This window comes from Candoia aspera, chromosome 7 (assembly GCF_035149785.1).
Source record: "Candoia aspera isolate rCanAsp1 chromosome 7, rCanAsp1.hap2, whole genome shotgun sequence".
NCBI classification, from domain to species: Eukaryota; Metazoa; Chordata; class Lepidosauria; order Squamata; family Boidae; genus Candoia; species Candoia aspera.
The window spans coordinates 33,837,949-33,863,762 of NC_086159.1; the positions used below are offsets into that span (position 1 = coordinate 33,837,949).

At 36.4% G+C, this 25,814-nt stretch overlaps 1 protein-coding gene across 9 annotated transcripts in view; it reads right to left on the reverse strand.

The window, feature by feature from the left end:
- CNOT4 (CCR4-NOT transcription complex subunit 4) overlaps positions 1-25,814 on the reverse strand; it is an 86,915-nt gene that overhangs the window by 20,685 nt on the left and 40,416 nt on the right. For 5 of the 9 annotated variants that reach the window (XM_063308624.1, XM_063308627.1, XM_063308625.1 and 2 more), the window contains 4 exons: positions 25,480-25,729; positions 22,915-23,412; positions 3,932-4,144; positions 2,022-3,273 (listed from right to left, as the gene is read on the reverse strand). In XM_063308624.1, coding sequence (XP_063164694.1) covers positions 2,972-3,273; positions 3,932-4,144; positions 22,915-23,412; positions 25,480-25,729 — 1,263 coding nt within the window. In that variant the 3' untranslated portion in view covers positions 2,022-2,971. Of the gene's footprint in view, positions 1-2,021; positions 3,274-3,931; positions 4,145-22,914; positions 23,413-25,479; positions 25,730-25,814 lie in introns of those variants that run through there. The other 4 variants (XM_063308630.1, XM_063308629.1, XM_063308628.1 and 1 more) reach the window with 2 other exon arrangements.

Genomic DNA, 25,814 nt, shown 5'->3' on the forward strand with positions numbered 1-25,814 from the left:
TAGTTAAGGCACCAGGCTAGAAGCTGTGAAACTGAGATCTAGTCCTGCCTTAGGCACAAAGCCAGCTGGATGACCTTGGGCCAGTCACTCTCTCTCAGCCCTAGGAAGCAGGCAATGGCAAATCACTTCCAAAAATCTTGCCAAAAAGAAAACTGCAGGGACTAGTCCAGGCAGTCACCAGGAATCAAGACTCACTCAAAGGCATGCATACACATACATACAAGTTCACAAACCTACACTTCAGGTTTGAGAAGTGAAAAATAAGATATGCAGCTTTGATAGAGGGTCTCTTTCCCCTAACATCTTCAATAGTACATCCAATATTCTTTAATCAGGTCAACACAGTAGAAGCCTTGAAAATGCTCAACTGCAATAGCATATGAGACTTCTACAAGAAGACACTACATCGAAGAGATTGAGTTACACATAGACCCCCATCAATCTTGCCTAACAAGGTTCCACCTTAAATCCTTTTTTAATAAGGATATAAAGGAGTCAGCATCTGTTTATTTATGAAAAATTAGTAATTAATTGCACTTTCCAACCCAAAAGAACAGTGTCAACAAGTGGATGACACCCTGTAGGTTTAAAAGAAGCAATCTCACTCACAACTTTTGTTACTCACAAGCTTAAGTGCACTGACACAAGCTATTTAGGCTCCTGTGCAGAAACTCCATAAAGGGAAACTATAAAACCATACTGCACATTTGGCTAATTTTCCTGCAAAGGTTCACTGGGGTAATCCAGATTTTTATTGTGTGCAGTAGTAGTTTTCATCTTCAAGGTTTTTTATTAAATACATCTTGATGTGGAATATATGGCCAATACCGTATGTGCTGCCGAACTGAATTTTATTAAGTTTCAGGATCATCTCAAATCATTTGTTACATCTCTTATTGTATTAACTGCATACCTGGGAAGACCTTTAAGTGATTTGAACTATGGTTTACTTAGCCTAGGAAGAAGCTTTGTTTCCATATGTTCCATCCTAGCACTTCTTCTTCTGGTAAAAGGTAATGGCGTACCAGAACCAAAAGATCCCACTAACGCCACCAACTAGAAAATTGTCAAATAACTATACAACTTTTCATGGAGATAAGATTGAAAATTTTCCATAATTTCTAGCTAACAACCAAGAGCTTCCAACCTCTTGCTGTGCTTTATATTCTGACAGATCCTTTAAATCAGCATTTGCTGATTCAGATGTCACAGAAAACTGGTTTAAGAAATTAAGCTGGTTTAAGCTAAACAAATTTAGCTTTGTTAGAACTAGAAGCATACATGGAGCTGGAAAGATAAGACAGCTCAGATACAGTTTGTTTCTAGGATGTCATTGAGTGGATTTATCAGACTAAAAATATTATATATGAACTAGGCCCTTATGATGCAAACTTCTTGATTATCTACAATAGGGAACAATATACACTGACATGTAGAAGAAGAAAAATGAGTTAAAAGCTAGCATTTGTTCTCTGAAGTGGGAAAGGGACATTCCTACTGTGAATTTTGGAAATCCTCCCTTTGCCTTCTTTGTATGTCTGTGACTTCTGTGTTTGTGTAAAATTGACAGGAATCACAAATGCACCTTTCAGCTTGCAAATACTTTCTTAGTACACTGAATTATTTTCATTTCTGAAATATGAAGTCTAAATCAAGATAGTGAATATGCTCTTTAAATATATTAAGTAAAATCATGATGTTTAAAATGAAGCTACAAATTCCAATAAGGTATGGCTATTATGAATATACTACAAACTACCAATTATAATCTAGTAAGACAGTCTGGTCTGTTCAAATTAAAAATTCCTGACTTTAAAAGCAGAGCAGAGAGAATTGCCAGGGAGGGCGACAGAACATTTATTTGGGCAAATAAAAATGAGGCATGACATAAAAATGTAAACGATGGTGTTAAGGTAGGGATGGTCCACAGGGAGTACACAGTGTCTATAATCTTTTGGAGTTTATCACATAAATTGACATATACATAATCAAAAACAGAAAAAAGAGAATTCACAAAAAGCTGTCATCAAGTTTTCTGTTTTATTTAAGATTTTAGTTTTAATTCTGAAGAAAGAGGTACATTTCCTTGTTTTTAGTTTAGCGTCAGGTTATAACCATGTTTAATTTTGTTTCTTTTTTTTTCCTGTCTTTCAATACTGCACAAACGTCCAGAAACTACAAGGTTAAGTAAAAGCTGCAGGCAGAGGTCGTCAAAGGTTGCGCTCCTGATGATGATCTTGTGGCCCCAATGCAGTGCTATCCCAGAGTGTCTTAATCAGGTGATAAAAAAAAAGAGACCGACAAGAAGGCAGAAAGATTGAAGTGAATATCACTCGTGTTTCAGCTGCTTATATTATGTATATGCTAGGTATTAAATCTGTGATATTTTTAAAACATTACATTTATTTGAAATCTAAAGCCAAAACTTTTAAAAATCCCCTGTTAAACCATTTCTGAGCAACGTGTCAGTTATTTCTACAGGCAAATTGTCCTTCACCTACTTTATGCCAAAACTTTACTGACAATAGTGTCCCACCCCTTCAAAAGAGAGAAAAAAAAAGCATTTCCCTGTATAATCAACTCACAGAATGCAACAAGAATGTTAGGCCACTGCTTCTCCCCATTATATCTCTGCACTGGATTCTGAATTTTGTATTATTTTTCTGCTAGGCTAAAATAATTACGTGCAAAAGATTTATGAAAATATTATTATGCACTTTGATTTCTCTCCCTTAGTGTGTTTAAAGAAATAGTTTTTAAATGGTGTATTTCAAACACTGACTAAGTAAAACTTAACAAAAAAGATAATAGTCATGACCCTGTGATTGCACTGCATTTGGAAGCTGGTTGGGAAAAAAATTTGATCAGGAACCAGATACTTCAGAAAGAAAAATATGGAAGAGGGGCCATAGGTGGGTACAGGAAGTCTGGGAGGAGCAATTCCTGCATTTCTAATGTTTTTGTACTTTTCCTAATGACGATCCAACGCTGAGCTCTGTAGTAAATCTGTGGGGGGTTTACTGGGGGGTCTGAAAGCTGTCTGAAAGCCTGGGGGAGGAGAGTGGAAACTGGCAGGGTTTGAAGGAGGGGAATAGGGGCTCCAACTGGCTCTGTGCAATGGAATTTGTGTACTGAAGGGGTTACTGTGGGGGGTCTGTGTTGGGGCAGCACTGGGGCCATCCATCTCTGTGAGAGCCTGAAGTGACTTTAGCCAATGTGGTGGATTGTCGTCTTGAAGAGTGTCTAAACTGTTTCCAGCGGAGGCTGGGATACCTAGAAAGAAGAGAAACACAGGGGGAGAAATAGGTTAACTCAAAGCAAGTAAGAACTTCACATATGAAGTAGGACAGCATAATTTAACCAGTAGCAAGATCAGAAAAAAGAATTATTAGCTTGCAGAAATGAAATGACTGTTAATACAGTTTTTCAAACACAACTGGTTTAATCTTCATGGGGAGCATTTGTCCCTTAAGATGATTTTTCACACTTGCCCAGACATTCATCCATAGCCATATACAATTACTTCTTTCTACCTTTCCAAATCATATTTAACCTTTACAAGGGAAACAAATAGCCTTATAAAGAGAGCTTTATAAAAAGTGGAGTATGTCCTTTTTAATGAAAAAAAAATCCAGTTAAAATTCAGTACCACAGGAACTGTATTGCACAGAAAAGCATGCCATCAGATGATGTGGGAACCTATGGAAACCTAAGATATGCTAAGAATGATGCCAGGCATGCAACAGAAGGATTGTGGGGTATTAATGTTCATTTGTTCTAAGATTTCTGGGCCTCTTGAAAGTTGGTGGATGGAAGCTGGAAGAGACCACCGCATTGAATTGCTTTTTTCCAAAAAAGGAGTATTGATTAATTTGTGCCAAATGTGCACTTGATAATTGTCAATGGAGCTGAATGAGCGAGAAATTGTTACCTGTGATGATTGCGGGGTCCATCCAGCTCCCAGGGCTGTCCCAATTCAGGCTGTCGGTTGTGGCAGAGTTGGACGTTGGTACACTGTGGTTGGCGTTGGAGGGGGAAGTAGCATTGGGCAGTCCACCAAAGTTGATGTTAATGTTCGGTAGAAGTGCCCTTAGCCCGTCCTGCCATTCCTTCATATTTAAACTCTCTACAGAACTGTTGTTGTCTGGGAGATTTATCAACAAAAAAAGAAAAAAGAAAATGAAAGATAGAAAATAAAAAGCTGAAGTTAGAAACAGATGCTGTTCTTAGTGAAAGATGGTGGCTCTCTAAGCATTCAACACTGATTTCCTATCAAGAGAATGGGACGATGATAAATCAAGATGAAGCTTGAATGTTGAGCTGCTGTAGAATGTAGAATTATTTAAACATCCAGTGGAGAAAAAATTAAATCCTTCCCCACTAAATCTGGGCAGAAACCTCAACAGTTAAACAAAAGAATGATTCTTCCATTACTAGCAAGAAAATAACCACATTTTTATATGAAAGGAGCCTTACTTATTGATAAATTTGCCTGCTTTGTTGAATGGTAGGGTATTTAACAGTTCCCCACACAAAGAAGATAAAAGCAAGATTACAGAAACCTCACCAGGATTACAGCTGCAAAAGCCTTCCAAATCTACTTTCAAAAAAGAAAAGATAGTAAGTACTGAAAGTGGGAACAACCTGTTTTGTCTCAGAAAGTGAAGAGAGAAGGAATTTCTAACATTTTTCAGAAAGATTTCAACAAGCTCTAAAGTGGAAGACCAAATGCATTATCATACTGATCTACAAAGCTACAGCATCTCTACTTTTAAAGGAAGACAACTTTAGTAGCTATTTTTAATGATACAGGAAACTTCCAGCAATTTGGTTTTTTATCAATACAGCACTCTTCGATCTTCTCTCAAATATACAACTTATAAAATACCTCATCAGATGTGGCATTAACCACTAAATTAGGCAGTATTGTATTTAAAAGGGATTTGCCATAGTTATAGGAAAAATGCCTTTCAACAGCTATCAAAACTAAATGGAACGTCCAAGTCTCAAGGCAGAATGCCTTCTTTGGGGGAAACCCCATAGGTATCCTCAGGGGACAATCAGGAGACGGACATCAATATTCAAGATATTCACTGTAGCTAGCCAGTGACTATCAAAATGTTCCATTAATAGATCCTAAGCGATGTGCTTTACTGTGTCCTTCACAAAACAAAACATCATCCATCCATTTTGACCAAGCTCTCCAGAAAGTTTAATCATTATTAAGTCTGCATTATACACTGAGGAGCAAAAAGTCTGAGAAGTTTTGCAAGAGAAAGCAGATGATTACAATGCTTAATCAGGAGAATATAATCTATGTATATGATTGAGATAGATTCTGGTACTGATATAACAAGACTGTTTTCAACATATTCAACATAAACCTGAATTGTGTAATACCACTCACTGTATTTCAAAAGTGCAGACTAAAAGGAATACAAAAGAAAGAGATCAGATCAGAGCTGCAGAATAATTTCTGATATTGTCCAAAATGGATTCAGTTTACATATTCATGCATGACTTGTCCTTAAAATTTCTTCTTTGACAAGAGGAAATTGAATTGCTTAAGATGTCCTTAATTAAGATTTGTGTTAATCCCCACCCCGAAACATAGTTGTATTTTTATCACAAAATTTGCACAGTGAAAACTAAAACCACATAGTTATACATCTAGTATTTTGTCATTTTAGTAGCTAAAAGTCAGTGCTATTAGTTTTCAACAGTTTAAGCTTCCCAAAAAACATCCTGAAGAATTACTTCAAAGATTTCAAGATACGTTGGTAAAAAGATGCAGTTGTCTGCTTAGTACTAGCAAGATACACCTTCAAGTTCATCTTTCCTGACTCTTCCTTCATTTGGCTTAATATAAAATTGGGAGGTGGGAGAAGAGAACCATACATTTCACTAGGATTAAACCCTTCTTCATATAAGAAATTATAGCTGTAATATATTTAATTAGAATTTGTTCAGTTTAATTCAAAGTAATTATAATTCATACTACCTAGATGGAATATTTTATTTATGACATGCACAATTTTTAATAGTATGTGTTTGCAAATATACTGTATTAATATTCCTTCCAATTTTCAGCCATATAAAAGTTACTTAAGTATAACCCAGCTAATTTCAAGCCAATATTGTTCTTAAAGATTAGTCCTTCCAAGGGTTGCTCTTTCCTCAATATTTCAGTGAGATTAGAATGACCTCCCTTTAATGCTGTGCTTACAGCAGAGAGACAGAGAGTGAGTTAATAAATTATTATTACTTGTACAGCCTATGACCAATCATATAGCCTCCCCCTGCCAAACTACATAGAAAACTGTAATGTTAGGAGGGACACACATCTGCACTCCTGAAATTCATTATATGGTTATTGCTGAGCATACACAATAACCAAAGCTTTTTAAGAGAAAAAAATGCCCCTGGGTCACAAGTCAGTATGTTTATGAAATTCTTTGGCACTTTGCATATATTTATTAGGTTTGTGATTATTACTCGAAATGCTAAAGATCTGTTGATAAAAGTTCATTCTTGTCCCCAACTGCTAGCATGGTTTTGTAGTAGTTACTTTCTGTATTAACCAATTAATAAGCTGCTCTTGACTTATAATGGTAGGCTTACTGTATAAATAGTAGAAAAAAACAAAACATATCCAATCTTAAATCTTTTAAAGAAACTGTTAATTTAATCATGTTATATTTATATTTATATATATTTCTCTCTCTCTTTCTCCTTTATTTAAATCCAAACATGTTTCTATTAACATATTTGAAACAAAGGAACAATGAATCTTCTCACAATAATTAGGCTACTACTCCATCATTACCCTACTGGAAATTTAATGTTTGTTTGTTTATTCGCTATCCCGCCTTTATTATTTCTACAAATAACTCAAGGAGGGGAACATACCTAATACTCCTTCCTCCTCCTACTTTCCCCACAATAGCAACCCTGTAAGGTGAGTTGGGCTGAAAGAGACTGGCCCAAGGTCACCCAGCCAGCTTTCATGCCTAACGCAGGACTAGGACTCTCAGTCTCCTGGTTTCTAGCCTAGTATGTAACTAGCAGTATAAGAGCTCTTTTGCAAATAAAAAAGTGGAGACAAAAAAGCACTTCAATGAAAAACTTTTTATTAGGAAACAAATCAATAAGGAAAATATAAATATAGCAAATGTTTTGCTACATTATAAATTGAATATCCTATATTTAAATAAGAAATGCATATTATTTAAAATGGAAAACTATCAGCATACCTCAGTGATTGTGAAATTATTTATTTGTTTGTTTATCAAATTTTGCCACCACCCATCTCCCCCCAAAGGGGGACTCTGGGCAGTTTATAACCATTGTAAGTTGATTTAAGTATAAATCTTTGTGGCTCATCAAAACACATTCTTGTTCTAGGATAACCTTTTAAGAAATTGGTGTAGTAAATGAATTGATTATCATTAGTAGAAACATGTATATTTTTTATGAGAACACCCTAGGCTGCTAATATTTTGACATACTTGAAGGATGGTTAAACTTCCTTTAATTAAATTTCTACAAAAATCTTTCAAACGATCTGCAGTGAAATACTAAGTTTGCCAAAATTAAATACAGTGAAACTCAATTTTTGACATGCTAACTAAATCCAAATAAGGCTTTCTTTCAGACATGCTCAGAATGATAGTATTAATAAAGTGATCTATGAATTTACTACATGAATATTTTCCTACCCATTAAATGTTAATGAAAGGTTAGTAAAATAGGCAAGCATTTTAATTCCTATGACAGATAAATTTATAACAAATGATGCTAAGGAGTTCTTCTATAAGCATTAAGATGAAAGGGTTAGATACTAATAGCTTCATTCTACATTAATGAAATTACAAGATACAGATGTAATGAATATAAAGAGTGCCCTTAAGCCCTGATCCCAGAAATCAGTGGCAAAACTGCACATATAAAATGTAAGTGTTAATCATCAGCACCAAAAAAAATAAAATAAACGGAGAAGTATTTTGGTTTCAATATGTACAAATCTGCTTCTGTACTGTTATAAGCATGTCATTCATTTTTATTTGAAAAACTTCCCATGTTCTTCTATACAATAATGTATAGAAGATGTAAAATGTTTATCACCAGGCTCCAAATAGTAAATTGAACTATACTTGATCCTTTAAATCAATAAAAATTCAAAGAGAAAAAACTGAACATTTCCTAAAAACATTTTTAATTGTAGTATCAGTTTATACTAATATACTTTTAGTCAAGTTATTTCTTTTTTGACAACTAAGGGGGATACAATATCTAAGCATTCAAGTTTTAATATACTGGAGACTACAAGGACATCACTATACAGTTGTCTTAGCAACAGTATAGAATATAAGTAACTACTACATATATTTCACCACAAGAGGGAGATAAACATCCATGTATGCAAATATATTTGTACATAAATTCATTTTAACTGAAGTATGTTGACATTCATAATAGAAGCCTTTCATACGTAGGTACCAGAGTTGGTTAACTGAAATTAATTCTAAATTCACTTAGAGATTATTCTGGGCATAACTGATTAATTTCTTGAAAACTTTTTACTATCAATCAAATACGATAGAACACAGTATCTTCCAGTTCCTAAGGACCAGTTTAATAATCTGCAAACCAAGATTATTAATCATAACTGGAGTGTGCATTTATACTCCTACTATCAGGCTCTCCTCCAAACAAGAGGAAAAAAATCCCATCAAAACTAGGTGTCCAAGAGAAAGGTCCAGTTTCTATGTACTGTATATGATTTCTTCTCAGCGAGGAACATTTTATCATCCATCATCCTACATTTGTGCCAACAAACTAAAGTGATGCCACCTAGGCATTGGTTTATAATCACAAATATATGGATCAGACATTCCTAATAATCATTGCCTATAGCAACATAATGGAAGAGCTGGGCAAAAAGCAAACCTCAGCATTGTGTAGCTTCAGTGAGGTAATCTTATTTTAATGCCTTCAGTGACTTCAACACAGCATCATACAGAGGTCGCCTACACAGAATACAATGGTAAAAATTAAATGGATAGTTCATTACATATGCTAAGTGCTTCTTTAACCACAACGTGTTACACCATTTTTTAAAAAGAGAGTTTCACAGCCAAATGTAGAGGTTTGCAACGGGCATGGTTTTTTTTTCTTTCTGCTCAATATATAAGGAGTTTCAAATTACTGCTACAACAACTAAATTGTCATTCAAACTTCCTTCAGTGTCTGAGGGAATATGTTTGCTTCAATTCCAGTTAAATCTTGGGACATTTTAACATTCTTGACTACCTAATGTGTTGCTTTAGGGCAGATTGGGCAATTTGTAATCTGAAACCCACAGAGTAGCTTGCAATTGCCACACGCAGGAACACATTCGTAAATAAATCATCAGCTCAAATCAACCCACTACAGGATGAAAGCCTCTTCACTGACGGTTATGGACTATAATTTACCTGGCTGGTCCAGTGCGGTATGGTAAACAGATGTTTTTTGACTTCCCAGACTAGGACTGAGAGAGAACAATAGGCCCCGAATCACCCACCCAACCAGCAACTGCAATTACAGAAGGACTACAACCTGGGTCTCTCTGCTCCTAGTCCAGTAATTTAACCACCACAATGTATTGGTTCTTTTTTATATGTGTGTATTATATTCATATATATGTGTATGCACACATACAATCTTAAAATAACCCCAAAGAACGCAACATTTTCCCCAGCACCAACAGACATAACCCCTCTTCAGGTGCCAGATTGATTTTCTTTTTAATTGCAGACCCTATGATGTAAAAGATTGCTTATATTTACTTCAGAAGCATAAAAGTATAATTTGGTTTCTTTATAAAATCATTACAATTGGCATACAAAATTTAAAACTGTCTTTTGGTAGTTTTATTTGCAAAGGTATCAGATTAACAAGAATATTAATTATACGTATTATAAAATTGTGTTACATTAGTACTAATATAGCAAAACCTGGGATTAATATTTTTTAGTTTATTTATTTACATTTGTACCTCGCCACAATCAATACAATTCTTGGCATATTTTAATGTCAAATTCAAAATTGTTTTCAATAAAGCAGTCTGCAGTAGTTCATTTTATGGTCTGCTCTTTTTGCAGCTCTCAGAGCACTCTAATATTTGGAAGTATAAAGGTACAGTTACCAACTCCATTGCCCATCTGTAGGTTAATCAAGCCAACCTCCACAAAAGTGGAAAAGACAGTCCACCAGCAATGAAAACATTCAGACATTCTCCTTTCTCTTGTGAAAACAAGAGTGTCCCAGAAAGTAGAAAAAACATTTTCAAGCCATACATTATCTCAGTACATGAACTGTAAAGATCTTGTATTTTTTTAAATATTTCATCATTGCATGGGAGGAGGGTTTTAGAATATGATGTGTTAAATACTTCATTCACCATTCTTAAAGTAAATTTCATAATCTAATTTTTATTTTTGTAAACTTTTAGTAAAAAACATACACTGGAAAGAAATACTTTAAAGCATTACCTCAATTTTTTTCCAATGTATTCTGCTCACAAGATGGAATTAGGGTTAAATTAGGAGATCTAGTAACTAAAACTAGTAACTTGGGGGTTCTTCTAGACTCACAACTCCTGCTTGAAGAGCAGATGGCAGTCGTGGCTAGGAGGGCCTTTGCAGAGCTTTGTGTTGTGCACAAGTTGCACCTGTTCCTAGATTGGGAGGCTCTGCTCATGGTCACTCATGCCCTGGTCACCTCCTGGATGGACTATTGTAATGCACTCTACATGGGGCTGCCCTTGAAGAGAATCTGGAAGCTTCAGCTGGTGCAAAATGCAGTGGCGTAGGAAGTTATGTGTGACCCTAGAATAGCACACATTACACCTCTGCCCCGCAAGCTGCACTGGTTGCCAGTTTGCTTCTGGGTCCAATTCAAGGTGCTGTTTTTGACCTTTAAAGCCCTTCAGGACACAGGCTGGGTTATTTGAGGGACCACCTCTTCCCCATTACATCAACCTGTCCCATCAGATCCAGGAGAAGAGGTATGTTGCAGGTCCTGTCTGCTAAAGAGCTACATCTGGTGGGACCCTGGAGACGGGCCTTTTCTGCTGTGGCACCTGCCTAATGGAATATCATCACCCCAAGGTCCAGGCTGGCTTCATCCCTGTTAACTTTTCCAAAGTCTCTCAAGTCTTGGCTATGCCATCAGGCTTGGGGGTCCCAAGGGAATGGTGAGTTGTTCAGATGGCTCCACTGCTGTTAATATCTGTCACTGTCTTCTTGCCTTTTTTTAAAACTGTAATAATTAATTTTTAATTGTTTTTATATTATTTTTATTTTTTTATTGTGTGCCACCAAGTCACATTTTGTGTGATGGGTGGCTATATAAATATGATGAATAAATAAATAAAAACTCACTAAAAGAGCAAAGACAAAAGAAAAAGACAGTGAAATAAAAATTGAGATGGTTGTTCTCCTAGTACATACCACATAACAAAAATATCTTCCAATATTCACAACAATTAAATCAACTGAGGATGGTTCCGTTCCTAATGACATCACAAGCCAATTAACTGAATTAATCTGAAAACATTATAATTGCTTTAAATTGTATGAAACTTCTAAAAATGCAGTCTACATCTCTTTCTGAATACTGAAAAATATGCATTCATTTTATGGTAAGCAAGAAAAATGCACTTTTACTAAAAAATGATGATTCCTGATTCACTTAAACTGAGTCTTCCTGAAAATTTGATTTAAATCAGGTCCACATTCCCTTCCTGCCTGCCTGCCTGCCTAACTAGCTACCTGGCTGATTTTATAAACCACCGTCTCCACAGGCTCTTTATAGTGTACAAAATCAAAACATAGGAGAAAGAAAAACATAATAAAAGCAACAAAACTGTAAACAATGTTCAACTGGAAATGTTCCAGAGGAAGAATCCAGAGAGTATCCTGTTCCAGATGAGTTTAATTTTCTGAGTCATAGAAAGAGGTCTGTTATCTCACAGAAGCACCATCAAATACACTGTTAATACAACTAGACTATAAGCAGAGTTTTCTGTACAAGTGAAAAATGTGTGATCTGGTTCTTAATGAATCTTACTAAAGATTCTGGGAAAAATTCTACAGAGATCATGACAATTTTGAAGTGCTAAGATTTTATAAACTAAGCAGAACTAGCACAGAGAGAATGACAACAATGGAACCAGTTAGTACTGCTGAATGTTATTTCTTTTATATAAATTGCCAACATGATCATATTTCATAAATAGGCATGACTACTGGAAACTGACATACCAGTTTCTGGCCACTTTGAGGTACGGATCTGTTTTGAACGCTATAGTGTAAGCCTTAAAATAGGGATTCACATTTAATTCTCCCAAATTTTTCCAAAACCCTCACTTTTATCTGTGTGATGCAGCCCCTTCTCATTCTGTTACCCTGTTTTCTTCTTTACCTAAGTCTAAATTCTAATTAGGTGCTTTCTTTATAGTTGTTTATATGTTGATCATAATTCCAATGCTGTCTCTATGCATTAAAAAGGAAGAAATAATTCAAAATATTTAAATTGGGTTCATGATGCCGGGTCTACTTATCTGCTACATTTAACGGTATCACTTCCCAACATATTAATACAGAAATTCTATGTTAACTTAGATGGAAAATACTTCAAAAATCGTATTAGATTTGTTTTTCATATACTATTAATAGGTTCTGGCACAATCAGTACTTTTGCATCAGACGGACTTTGAGCTGAAGGAAATGGCTGGTCCAAATGACAGGGAAGGGATCAAGAACTATCAATAATAGTTTGCCATGTCAAGGATATTTTGATTCCATATTTTTTTTTAAATGTGGAAGGTTCAGTTATAGCACTTGTTTTGAATTTAAAACTAGTTCCCAACATTTCCAGTTAGAAGGATTTCATTGTGCAGACCTGATGAAAATCTTTTTCACAGCCTTTAATTTTACAGACATAAATAAATAAAGGAGAGGGGAAAAAAGCACAGCATTTAGAAACTTGTTGCCATCCAAGTAAACAGTACTGAATAAAATGCACCAGCAATACAAGGCTGGTACATCCAAGTTTCACTGCTTTGAAGGCCTCCATCCTTCCTGCATTCTGAAAAGGCTCTTTTCTGAAATGTTTTAAGCATTTTTTTTAAGTATCCTTCAGTATTTCCATTTTCAGGGCCATTACCAAATATAAAATCATGAACAATTTCTTCACAGACTTACTTAAAAGCTTCTCAGAACTTTCCAGATATTTTGACATTAAAACACTTCTGCATTGTCTATTGCTATGAACGTGTAGCAAGCAGTCATGGCCATTTTAAAGATTCCTAATGCATTGATAATTTGCATTCACTTTCCTTCTGAACTGTTTGGACATCTAATTTTAGGGTCATTTCCCAGGCAGTCTTTGAATTCTCTCTTTGAATAAAGTGATAAAAACCTAAATGGTAAAGAACTTCAACATCTAAAATGATCAAGAAAACTAAGTGCTATAGGTATTTTTCAGAAGCGGAGTGAGAATTAAGGATGTTAGTTCAATGCATATGACTAGCACCAAAGTTAGCATATACATGTATACACACATATGTATTAGTGCTGTATATCTAAACTTTTTGTTTTGAAGCCTAGAATGAACAGAACCTGAAGGCATGCATCCTTAAAGGCAAGCATTCCAAGAGCTACAGAAGAAAAAGTAATGGAGATTTTAAATCAAACTCTCTTTGCAGTAATTCTTATAAGTAGCCTGAATACATCAACACTAAAATGAAGCTGGAGCTTAGTAAGGTAAGGCAAATGCTTTACCTGTATGAAGCCTAAACCTGACTGAATATTATTACTTGCTCCAGCAGTACTCACCAATATCAAAGGGAGCAAAGATGAACACTATGGGGCTTTTGGGGATGCAACATTGGGGCAAATATTATCCTATGTTTAATTCAGTTGTATATTTCTCTTTCAGTGATAAAGATATAAGACATTTTGACCCTACTGTAATTGTAAGGATACCACCAGACAAAATCCTCTGTGCTGCTTTCTCTGTTAAACTAAATCACACAACTGAAAATAGGAATATTCCTTAAAAGCCAGGCAAGATTAACAGATCACTTAAAATTCATACAGGAACTGGCTTTGCTTAGCGATTCACCCAGGACAGCTTATATTCATGCCATTGTAGATTCCCATTGTAAGACACTAAATATAAATCAGCAATTTTAGCATTTAATGCTCTCAAATCCATGACCTGCAAACTGAGCTGTTATTTAATGCAAGCAGCATCTATCACAAAGATGTGAGATATCCATGATCTAAAAATAGTTAACGTTTGTTGTTCAGAAAACAGTGTGGGAGATATACTGGGAGCTGGTGTTCCCCAGGGCAAGAATGCCAGATACACCAATAACCATGCCACCTAGCACCAAGTCTGAAGAATACAAAGCAAGGTATTCATTAAGCTGTGGAAAAGGAAGGAGAAATAAGCATAAGAAGAGACTTCAGCCTCATCTGGACAGAGGACAATCAGCTGATTTAATAGTCTTCAGTCTAGTGTACAATAAGAATTTTTAACAAGCTATGTCGAGTATGAGCCAGCTAAAGAAAAGAGCCTTGGCACATAAAAGGAAATTTTCACCTACAGTGTAAAGGAGCTGGAAGTCAAGATTTTGTTTTGTTTGTCTGTCGTGTCTCCTTGCAGTTTTCATGTTTCTCCTGATTCAAACTGAATGGTTTCACATACATTTTATTCATATTATTTGTAAATTCTAAATGAAGGCTACACTCTGTAGACAAGTATGAACAGGCAGCTTTACTTCATTCACAAAAAAAAAACATTTAAAGCAAAAAAAAAAAATCAACTTTTCGATACTGTAGATAGCATTTAGGGGATGTTGCAGGTGCTAGCATATAGCTGTATTGTCAACCTATTTTAATGTACTTTAATATTACTATTGATATGCAAGTTTTCCAGAGCAGTAAGATTTATTAATGTATACAGCCACGTGCATAAATTGATCAGCAATATGATTCAGCAAATTAATACTTGCCCTAAGGTGAAGGGCAGGAAATAAGTAAACGTGTATGAGCTCTTGATCTGCAAGGTTGCCTAAATTTGAGCAACATGTTCGAATACTGCTTTTTAGAAGTTGTAAAATCATTACTGGAATTACATACTTTTAAGTATAGTAGTATAGTTTTAAAAAGTTAAACAAAGCTTTGTCAAAATCCTCTGTCTAGCCACAATGAAAAGATGAATATGCAAGTCTGATGCTTTACTCTGGAAGGCTTCTCTATGTAGCGATGAGACACTGTTCAGCATTATATCAGTGTAATATCTAATACACACCAGGCCCCTGCATATCTAATAACCACACTAGGCAACATATACAGTGGCTTTCTGACATGTTAAGCTCCAACAGTTAAGATAGCACCTCTCTGCTAGAGTCAGTTAAGTAAAGGAAGGCTTAAACGAAGACATGTGCTCTCTTTGGAAAATCACAGTTGCATAAAATATGTTTTCAGGCATTCCTGAAAGATCAGCATGGAATGAAAACATCAAGCTCCTCCTCAGAAACAAATTATTTCTAATATGCCTTAAAATCTAGTGTGAAGTAAAGACAGCAGCATAGATTTCTAATACATGTCCTGGAAGTTTGTGTGAAGTACAAGAATTCCCCTTTTCACCTCTGAACATTGTTAAAGGGTCTGTTTAGTTACCACATAGATAGCCATATCGGTTGATTATGTCCCATTAAGTTAGTGTCAACTCTTGGTGACCACACAGATGTTTTCTATGATGATCTGTCCCTAAGCAGGTTTTCAGGTCTGCAGACAGCCAAAGGCAATAGTATTAAAATGGAGAAAAAAATACTATCTAAATCTGATCTTGCTAAACCATTCCAAAAATATTTTGATCATACAGTATGTTTATTCAGCTTTAAAAAATTCTCACAGGAGAACTGGAAAGAAGTAGAGCTCTTGGAAATTAAATTTATGGGAAGGAAGGAAGGAAGGAAGGAAGGAAGGAAGGAAGGAAGGAAGGAAGGAAGGAAGGAAGGTCACAGGAGATTAATTAGGAGAGCAACTGCTCAAAGTGAAAAAGTATTGTTTATCTAGATACATTTCTAAATATTAGTGAACAATCTTGAACTATATGGACCAACAAGACTATATACCTGAAGTATGTTGTTGTTTATTCGTTTAGTCGCTTCCGACTCTTCGTGACTTCATGGACCAGCCCACGCCAGAGCTTCCTGTCGGTCAACACCCCCAGCTCCCCCAGGGACGAGTCCGTCACCTCTAGAATATCATCCATCCACCTTGCCCTTGGTCGGCCGCTCTTCCTTCTGCCCTCCACTCTCCCTAGCATCAGCATCTTCTCCAGGGTGTCCTGTCTTCTCATTATGTGGCCAAAGTATTTCAGTTTTGCCTTTAATATCATTCCCTCAAGTGAGCAGTCTGGCTTTATTTCCTGGAGGATGGACTGGTTTGATCTTCTGGCAGTCCAAGGCACTCTCAGAATTTTCCCCCAACACCACAGTTCAAAAGCATCGATCTTCCTTCGCTCAGCCTTCTTTATGGTCCAGCTCTCGCAGCCATATGTTACTACGGGGAACACCATTGCTTTAACTATGCAGACCTTTGTTGTCAGTGTGATGTCTCTGCTCTTAACTATTTTATCGAGATTTGTCATTGCTCTTCTCCCAAGGATTAAGCGTCTTCTGATTTCCTGACTGCAGTCAGCATCTGCAGTAATCTTCGCACCTAGAAATACAAAGTCTTTCACTGCTTCTACATTTTCTCCCTCTATTTGCCAATTATCAATCAAGCTGGTTCCATAACCTTGGTTTTTTTGAGGTTCAGCTGCAAGCCAGCTTTTGCACTTTCTTCTTTCACCTTCATCATAAGGCTCCTCAGTTCCTCTTCGCTTTCAGCCATCAAAGTGGTATCATCTGCATATCTGAGATTGTTAATGTTTCTTCCAGCAATTTTAACTCCAGCCTTGGATTCCTCAAGCCCAGCATGGCGCATGATGTGTTCTGCGTACAAGTTGAATAGGTAGGGTGAGAGTATACAGCCCTTCCGTACTCCTTTCCCAATCTTAAACCAGTCCGTTGTTCCGTGGTCTGTTCTTACTGTTGCTACTTGGTTGTTATACAGATTCTTCAGGAGGCAGACAAGATGGCTTGGTATCCCCATACCACTAAGATCTTGCCACAATTTGTTATGGTCTACACAGTCAAAGGCTTTAGAATAGTCAATAAAACAGAAATAGATGTTTTTCTGAAACTCCCTGGCTTTTTCCATTATCCAGCGGATATTGGCAATTTGGTCCCTAGTTCCTCTGCCTGTCATGAGTGAGGATGGCGAGCAGGGGGGCTCCCATCCAGGCTGTAAAGCGCATGCGTAGTACTGAGGAATTAGATGGCCATTCAGAGAGACACAGATCGGGCCCGCCTTAGTCTTTGGGGTTTATATGTCTGGGTTTTCCCACGCTTCTTCAGTTTGTTAGGATTCTCTGTTACGTAGCAGTAATAAAACACTAGAGACCTATTCCTTGTCTCAGCGTGGTTCCTGGCTGTTAGGACACTGCCTTTTCTAAACCCAGCTTGTACATCTGGCAATTCTTGCTCCATGAATTGCTGAAGTCTACCTTGCATGATCTTGAGCATTACCTTACTGGCATGTGAAATGAGTGCCACTGTTCGATAGTTTGAACATTCTTTAGTGTTTCCCTTTTTTGGTATGGGGATATAAGTTGATTTTTTCCGGTCTGATGGCCATTCTTGTGTTTTCCAAATTTGCTGGCATATAGCATGCATTACCTTGACAGCATCATCTTGCAAGATTTTGAACAGTTCAGCTGGGATGCCGTCGTCTCCTGCTGCCTTGTTATTAGCAATGCTTCTTAAGGCCCATTCAACCTCACTCTTCAGGATGTCTGGCTCTAGCTCACTGACCACACCATCAAAGCTATCCTCAATATTGTTATCCTTCCTATACAGGTCTTCTGTATATTCTTGCCACCTTTTCTTGATCTCTTCTTCTTCTGTTAGGTCATTGCCATCTTTGTTTTTGATCATACCCATTTGTGCCTGGAATTTACCTCCAATGTTTCTAATTTTCTGGAAGAGGTCTCTTGTCCTTCCTATTCTATTGTCTTCCTCCACTTCCACGCATTGCTTGTTTAAAAATAATTCATTATCTCTTCTGGCTAACCTCTGGAATGTTGCATTTAATTGGGCATATCTCCCCCTATCACTGTTGCCTTTTGCTTTCCTTCTTTCTTGGGCTACTTCTAGTGTCTCAGCAGACAGCCATTTTGCCTTCTTGGTTTTCTCTTTCTTTGGGATGTATTTTGTTGCCGCCTCCTGAACAATGTCGCAAACTTCTGTCCAGAGTTTTTCCGGGACCCTATCTACTAAGTCCAGTCCCTTAAATGTATTCTTCACTTCCACTGCATATTCCTTAGAAATATTAGTGAGCTCATATCTAGCTGATCTGTGGGTCTTCCCTAATCTCTTTAGTCTGATCCTAAATTGTGCAAGAAGTAGTTCATGATCGGAACTACAGTCAGCTCCAGGTCTTGTTTTTACCGAGTGTATAGATGTCCGCCACCTTTGGCTGCAAAAGATGTAGTCAATCTGATTTCGGTGTTGTCCATCTGGTGAAGTCCATGTATAATGCCGTTTCTTAGGTTGTTGGAAGAGAGTGTTTGTTATGCAGAGTGAGTTGTCTTGGCAAAATTCTATCAGCCTATGTCCTGCTTCGTTTTGTTCTCCCAGGCCATGCTTACCTGTAATTCCAGGTGTCATTTGACTGCCCACCTTAGCATTCCAGTCTCCCGTGATGAAAATAACATCTCTTAGGTGTGTTGTCCAGTAGGTGCTGCATATGCTCATAGAACTGCTCTACCTCAGCTTCTTCAGCATATGTGGTTGGGGCGTATATTTGGATCACTGTGATGTTAGATGGCTTGCCCTGAATTCGAATTGAGATCATTCTATCGTTTTTTGGATTGTCTCCAAGCACTGCTTTAGCCACTTTACTATTAATTATGAAGGCTACTCCATTTCTTCTGTGGTCCTCTTGTCCGCAGTAGTAGATCTGGTGGTCATTTGATGTGAAGTGGCCCATTCCAGTCCATTTCAGTTCACTGACGCCCAAAATGTCTATCTTGAATCTTGACATCTCACCAACAACCACATCCAATTTGCCCTGGCTCATAGATCTTACATTCCAGGTTCCAATGGTGTGTTGATCCTTAGAACATTGGATTCGCCGTTCACCACCAGCACCGTCGGCCGCTAGCCGTCCTTTCGGCTTTGAGCTAGCTGCGTCATCACGTCTGGGACTACTTGAACTCATCCTCTGTTCCTCCCCAGTAGCATTTTGACCATCTTCCAACCTGGGGGTCTCATCTTCCGATGGTATACCGACATATGTCTGGTTGTACTGATCCATTGAGTTTTCACGGCAAGAATACTGGGGTGGGTTGCCATTACCTTCCCCAGGGATCGCATTTAGTCTGACCTCTCTGTCATGACCTTCCCGTCTTGGGTGGCCCTTCATGGTTTAGCTCATGGCATCATTGAGGTGCTTAAGCTCCACCACCACCACAAGGTAACGATCCTTTGCTGAAGTGTTACCTGAGGTATGCATTACTGAAATTTAAATCAATAGAAAACCAAGTTTAACACGTTCACTGAAACTAGTGAAGTATAACTCATGGTAATTAATATGAGTTATGTGCGTGTTTATTATTTTTCAAACCTGCTTTGAAGACTGCTTTAGCTGAAATATGGATACTATGTAATAGAGCTGTAAAGCACACTGGGTGCTCATATATCCTGTAAAAATTTTAAAAAACCTTCAGTATTGTGAACCTGTCATTCCTTTAGAAAAGAAGCTACTTTCAATGTAATAAATTTTCCCAGATACTAAATGGGGAGTTACAAAGTTGAACTGTAGATCTCATGTTACTTAATATGAATGTATGAACTATATATTAGCAAATGAACATAGCAGATGAAGTTGTCACAGAGTCATGTTACATGTATTATGCAATGAACATGTTTTATTATGATGAACTTGAATTAGCAGTACTGAAGCAACTGCCCTTAAAAATAATAGCAATTAAATATTCTATTGTCCAGCTCACGACACGTGGTAGTTTCACGCTTTCTAGTGGAAGTTGGCATAAATCAAAGCAATATAAATTCCTTGATGAACAAAAGCAACCATTTCTAACCTGGAATAAATGTGGTCAAACATACATTGAAGGCATTAAATTACAGCAGATTGTACTAGGGATCACAATGGCACTTTTTTTATCATCTCTCCTTTTTCAAAGAGTCAAATCCTTTATGGCTAAATAGTCACATTAACTGGAATCTAAGATTGTATAATCCTGACATAAACCTTTAAACCTGTAACATAAAGTTTACATTCTAAAAGGAAAAGAGAATCTCGGTTGTAAAAATATATCAGGGCAAACTGAGTTCTTAATGAACAATAGTGAAAAAATAATTTTAATTTTTTGCTTGCCTACTTTTTAAAAACCTGCATCTCTAACATTTTGGACTGGGGGGGAAACAAAGAGATTGAAATACTTTTTAAAATGTAAGTGTTTTGTATCTATTTAATCCTATTTTATTGTTTTTTTTAAACAATAAAACACAAATTAAGGAATGGATGCACAATAAAAGAAGTCTGAATTATTCCCCTGTAGAAGACAGGTTTTCTATTCTGACAAAGAGCATCATCAAATTATTGAAATGCTGGAACACACCCTGGTTCAGAAGTGGATACAACTCTGACACCTTCAGGTCTGACAGTAATTTCCCAGATTAGATAAATCCAGCTGTACCAAACATCTAGCACTGCAGAAAACAATTACATACAGTTTATTTTGGGAAAGGTCAGATTAGAAGTGTGTATTTGGGAAAACTGCACATATACCTATGTATCTGGGCAGGTGGCAAATGACATTAAATGTGGTTGTACAATGGATATATAAAAAAAGTGATTTTAAAATACAGAATACATGTAAATTTCTGTTGCTAAATGGATTTAGAATAATCCAAGCCTCTTAAATCTAATACTTTTAAAATGAAGAACAATGATCCAATAAATTCTCTAAGTTCAAATGAGAATCAAGAAGTATAAAAATATATGATATAAAACCTTCCACCTAGCAAAGTTTAATACTTTGCCCTTAATATTACTGGAAGTGAGAGATCACATCCCAAGTCAGGACTGAATATTCCCCTGGGTGAAACTGAGACTGGTTCTACACAGCCCTTTCCACTCAGGCTGGTGTTTAGTTCTGATAGACCTTCCCTTCTAAATCATATTTCATTAGGACGGGCTTCTCATTAAAATTAGCAATCACTGTTTGAGCATGAATCTTTTTAATATCTATACAGACTCTGGATACTGGAATAAAATAACATACAGATTTTAAAAAATGAGGCAGACTCAAAACTGAAACTAAAGTACCAAAGAACTTGTACACAATGTAAGTAAAGACACAGATAATGGAAAACTGAAACTTTTCTGAATGCTTTGATTACTAATAAAATGCTACCAAGTAAGAAAGGTTAGCCTTACAAGTTATTTTAAAATATTTATAGAAAAAGAAAACCAAGTTTTTAAAGATAAAGCAATAAAAAATAGTTTCGAAAAATAAAAGTGCTTCAATTACTAATAAAATGCTATCAAGCAAGAAGGGTTAGCCTGACAAGTTATTTTAAAATATTCATAGAAAAAGAAAACCAAGAACTTTCAAGATAGATAAAGCAATAAAGAAATAGCTTAGAAAAATAAAAGATAGTACTCCTAATTCAGGTTATGATTGGTACCCCCAAAATATTTTTTTTAAAAAGCAGCACTGTAAGTTACGATTTGAAGATACCAAAATTTTGTTCTAAACACAACAAAATCAAGATTTGCCACATCATACTTCTTTGTGTATGTTAGTTAGAATGTGGTCTACTTCCGACATTCTCATAGCAATTGGGAATATAAAAGATATACAGATAAAAAACTGGATGGTTAGTTTTCTGGTTGAATGTCATACTGAACAGCACAGACACTACATAGCATCATTGTATCAAATCATAAAGCATTCTGTATTCATTGTTGCTACTATCTCAACAATATTAGATCTTATTGTTCAGATAGTGAAAGAGATTAATGACACGGCTATTGATTTGCTTTTATGTTCCCTAGGTGTATTGAGTTGGCCAGGGCAACTGTTTGTTTTATGTGCTGAAATATACGCCACTTCCTGGAATAAGCCAGTAAACTTTAAATAAAAATAAAAGTCAATTCTACAGCATTACTAAGAAGTCAAGGCAAATTATAAAACTTCTAAAATATTAATTATTGGACATGGGATACTCCACTTTCCTTATAAAGCTCATAATTACAAGGCTAAATTCAAATTTAGTATTTTCCAAAGCGTAAAAAGACATGTTCCCAGTATGATAGTTATACCACTATTCAGTAACAAACATCAGGGTGTGGGCTAGAAGTCAGGCCTTCTTAGTAGTACCCACCACGCCATGGAACATGCTTCCCCCAGAGGTACACTTAGCTCTAAGCCTCCTTGTATTCGGGAAGATCCTAAAAATCAATTGATTTTAATGAGAGTTTGACTTGGAGTGCGATTGCCGGTGATCCTCTTGACTGTATTTTGCGGACTTTGTTTTTAATAGGCTTGATGAAGACAATTTTCTCCAAGTTTTGCACCACCCAGAGTCTTTCTGATTGGGGTGGTCTAACAAATATAAGCAAATAAATAAATTTACCCTTTCCAATTTTTTTTACTACTCTGATTTAGAAAAGCTGAAGACATTACTCAAAGTATTGCCTGGCTCAGTGCACTTACCTGCTATGGGGATCCCTCCTAGACCTGTGCTGTGTTGAGGTGGGAGGTTCAAGTCCAAGAAATTGCTATTTGAAGAGGGATTTGCTGTGTGGTTCAAGTGCATGATGTTATTGCGAGGGAAGGCCATCCAAGGATAGCGAGTTGCTTGGCCTGGAAAACTGAAGGAATTGTAAACTGCTCGATGCTGTTGAAACTGTGGGAACCTCTGTGGCAAGACTGAAAATGTGCTATTGAGAGAATTGGCATTTGTGGGTGTAGCAGGATGCAGAAATCCGGATCCTGACCCTTTGGCGGTTGTAGTGTGTGAGGAAGGGTTCTGAAGAGATGCTGATGAGAGGGAGGGTTGATCTTGGACTGACAGTTCCTTCTCAATCAGGTCTGCTAAGGCTTTGCGGGTGATATCAAAGGGATCAAATCCCAAGTCATCTTCTTGTTGTTTGGATGAACCAAATCCAAATGCTGCCTGCCAGTCTGTAGAGGAGGACACTGGGATGGTTTCTGTAGAATAAATGAATGAATGAATGAATAAATGAACGAATAAACAAATTTCTTCTTAGTCTACCTGTATCAAACTATTTCCAAGTCTTTTAATTTATTTTCTTATCTTTACCCCTATTGTACATGAAAATCTTTAAATCTGGATTCATACCAGTATTCCTTTTTTAACTCCACAAAATGAAGACAACTTTAGCATTTTGTCACATGCATAACTGTAAAATATTTAGTACAAAAATGTACTTATTAAAAAACAATTTCCACTGAACTTAGCAGGACTTAGTTTACAGTACATAGGATTGTATTGTTAACACATTAGAAACAAATGCAAGTCTAAACAGAGAGCAGGAAGATGACTGTATACGTAGTCATTATTTAACTATCACTCATTCAGCAACTGTTCAAAGTTACGATGGCGCTGAACGAGGGGGACTTATGACTCAAGCAATTTGGGCATTGGGCAACTGGCTCATAATTAAGATGTCAGTGTCCCATGGTCACATGATCACCATTTGTGACCTTCACTGCTGGCTTCTGACAAGCAAAGTCAATAGGGAAGCCAGCAGGAGGTTGCAAATGGCGATCACATGACCACGGGACACTGCAACAATGTGGGATTCGCCTAACGACAGCAATTGGGACTGCCAGGACTGCTGCCATAAGTCGTGTGGTCATGTGACATCGTGCTTTACCAATCTATCACTTAGCAACAGGATTCCCGGTCCCAATTACCGTCAGTAAGCAAAGACTACCTGTATTTCCTGTCACATACATACAGGATAAAAAAAATTAGTTCAAATTGTGTAAAAGGGATTCTAAAGGTAAATTACATAGAAAATAAATCACCATAGTTTTTTTTGCAAATTCTGATTAGCTATGAAAATAAATTACACTTAATGAGATTAAAACAAAGAGTCTTTAAAGAATAATCAATTTGTACAAGATGCAGTTCACTTCCATCAAACATAAGTTGATTATGATCTACAAAAGCTTAGGTGATAATAAATTGGCCAGTCTTTGTGGTGAGATGAGCTTCTTTACTGCTTTTGTGGCAAAACACATATACCTCAGAACTGTTAAAGGAAAATGTTTATTTATTTATTTTTTATTTCAACCTCTGAAGAAATACTCTATTAAGGGGTGAATATTTAACAAGAGAATAATCTGGTCAACTATACCAGCTGAAGTTGTACCCTGAGACATGTGAATAAAAAAGGCTTTTAGAAGTAGATTTTACAATCCTAAAACAACAGTAGACTGCAGCAGAAAACTTGTCCTAAGTGCTTTTAGTTAAGCAGTAAAGGCTGGTCAATGCCTGAAATAAAAATACTACTACTATTAGTTAAGCATTAAACATTTATCCTTCAATATTCACTGGTAGCTGTGTCTATATGAAAACTATAGTTTAAGGTGATTTCTATTTGTTATTTTATACTCCTTCCTCCACAATGTAACTCATCTATGACCTTGAAAAATGATCTAGTCTCAGAAAATCCTTCATAACATAGTAGAAATGTACTTGCTAGAGGAAAGGTGAAGTTGCTAAAAGTTTAGAAAGAACCATTCCTTGGAAATCAACCCTCAAATTCCCTTCCAGCATATGTTTTTTTTACTGGAGGCTAATAATTTTATATGTATGTTTATATTTATATATGCATGAATTGTATTAATTTGTGAAGGTCTTCCTTATAGAAGCAGGATTCCTCAGATATTTATATTTAAATGTACTAATGGCAAGTAACAAAGCCTATATTGTATAAATTAAATAAATCACTTCTGCAATTATAAGGAAAATATTCTATATAATCCTGATATTAAGATTAGTTATACTGCATACAAGCACAAAATGTAAAATTTTAAGAAAGCATTTATTAACTTAAGATAGAATTTGCTTTTCTTTTGCAGTTAAACTTTTATTAAAGTTTATCACAGAAAAATCTTTATAAAAGAATTATCGTGGCTTTTAATAATAATTGTGATTTACCTAAAAAGTGGAAATAAGCCAAAAACCCTATTTCAAGTTACAATGCACAAACATTTATTAACAATTACCCTTATATTATAAATTACCTGATGTGAAGAGACTCTGTGGCTCTGGTGCCATGGGCCAGTCACTTGACGTCTGTGGGGAGCTGGGAAATGGGGGGAGTCCACTTGGAATTGGGTTGGGATGCCGAAAGTTGTCTGAGAAGAGGGACTGTGACTCTGTTATAGCTCCTTCAAATGGAGAACGTGCACTGTGATTGGATGAATTGATTGGGAGGACTGAATTGGATTTTGATAAACCAGGAGGTGGTGACGGAGTGTCGCTATTTGATATCTGAGAGGAAAAGATCAGGAAAAATAAGATTTAGTTTTATAAACTATGCTACAAGAGAGAGGATAATTTTATGAGCATATAATTT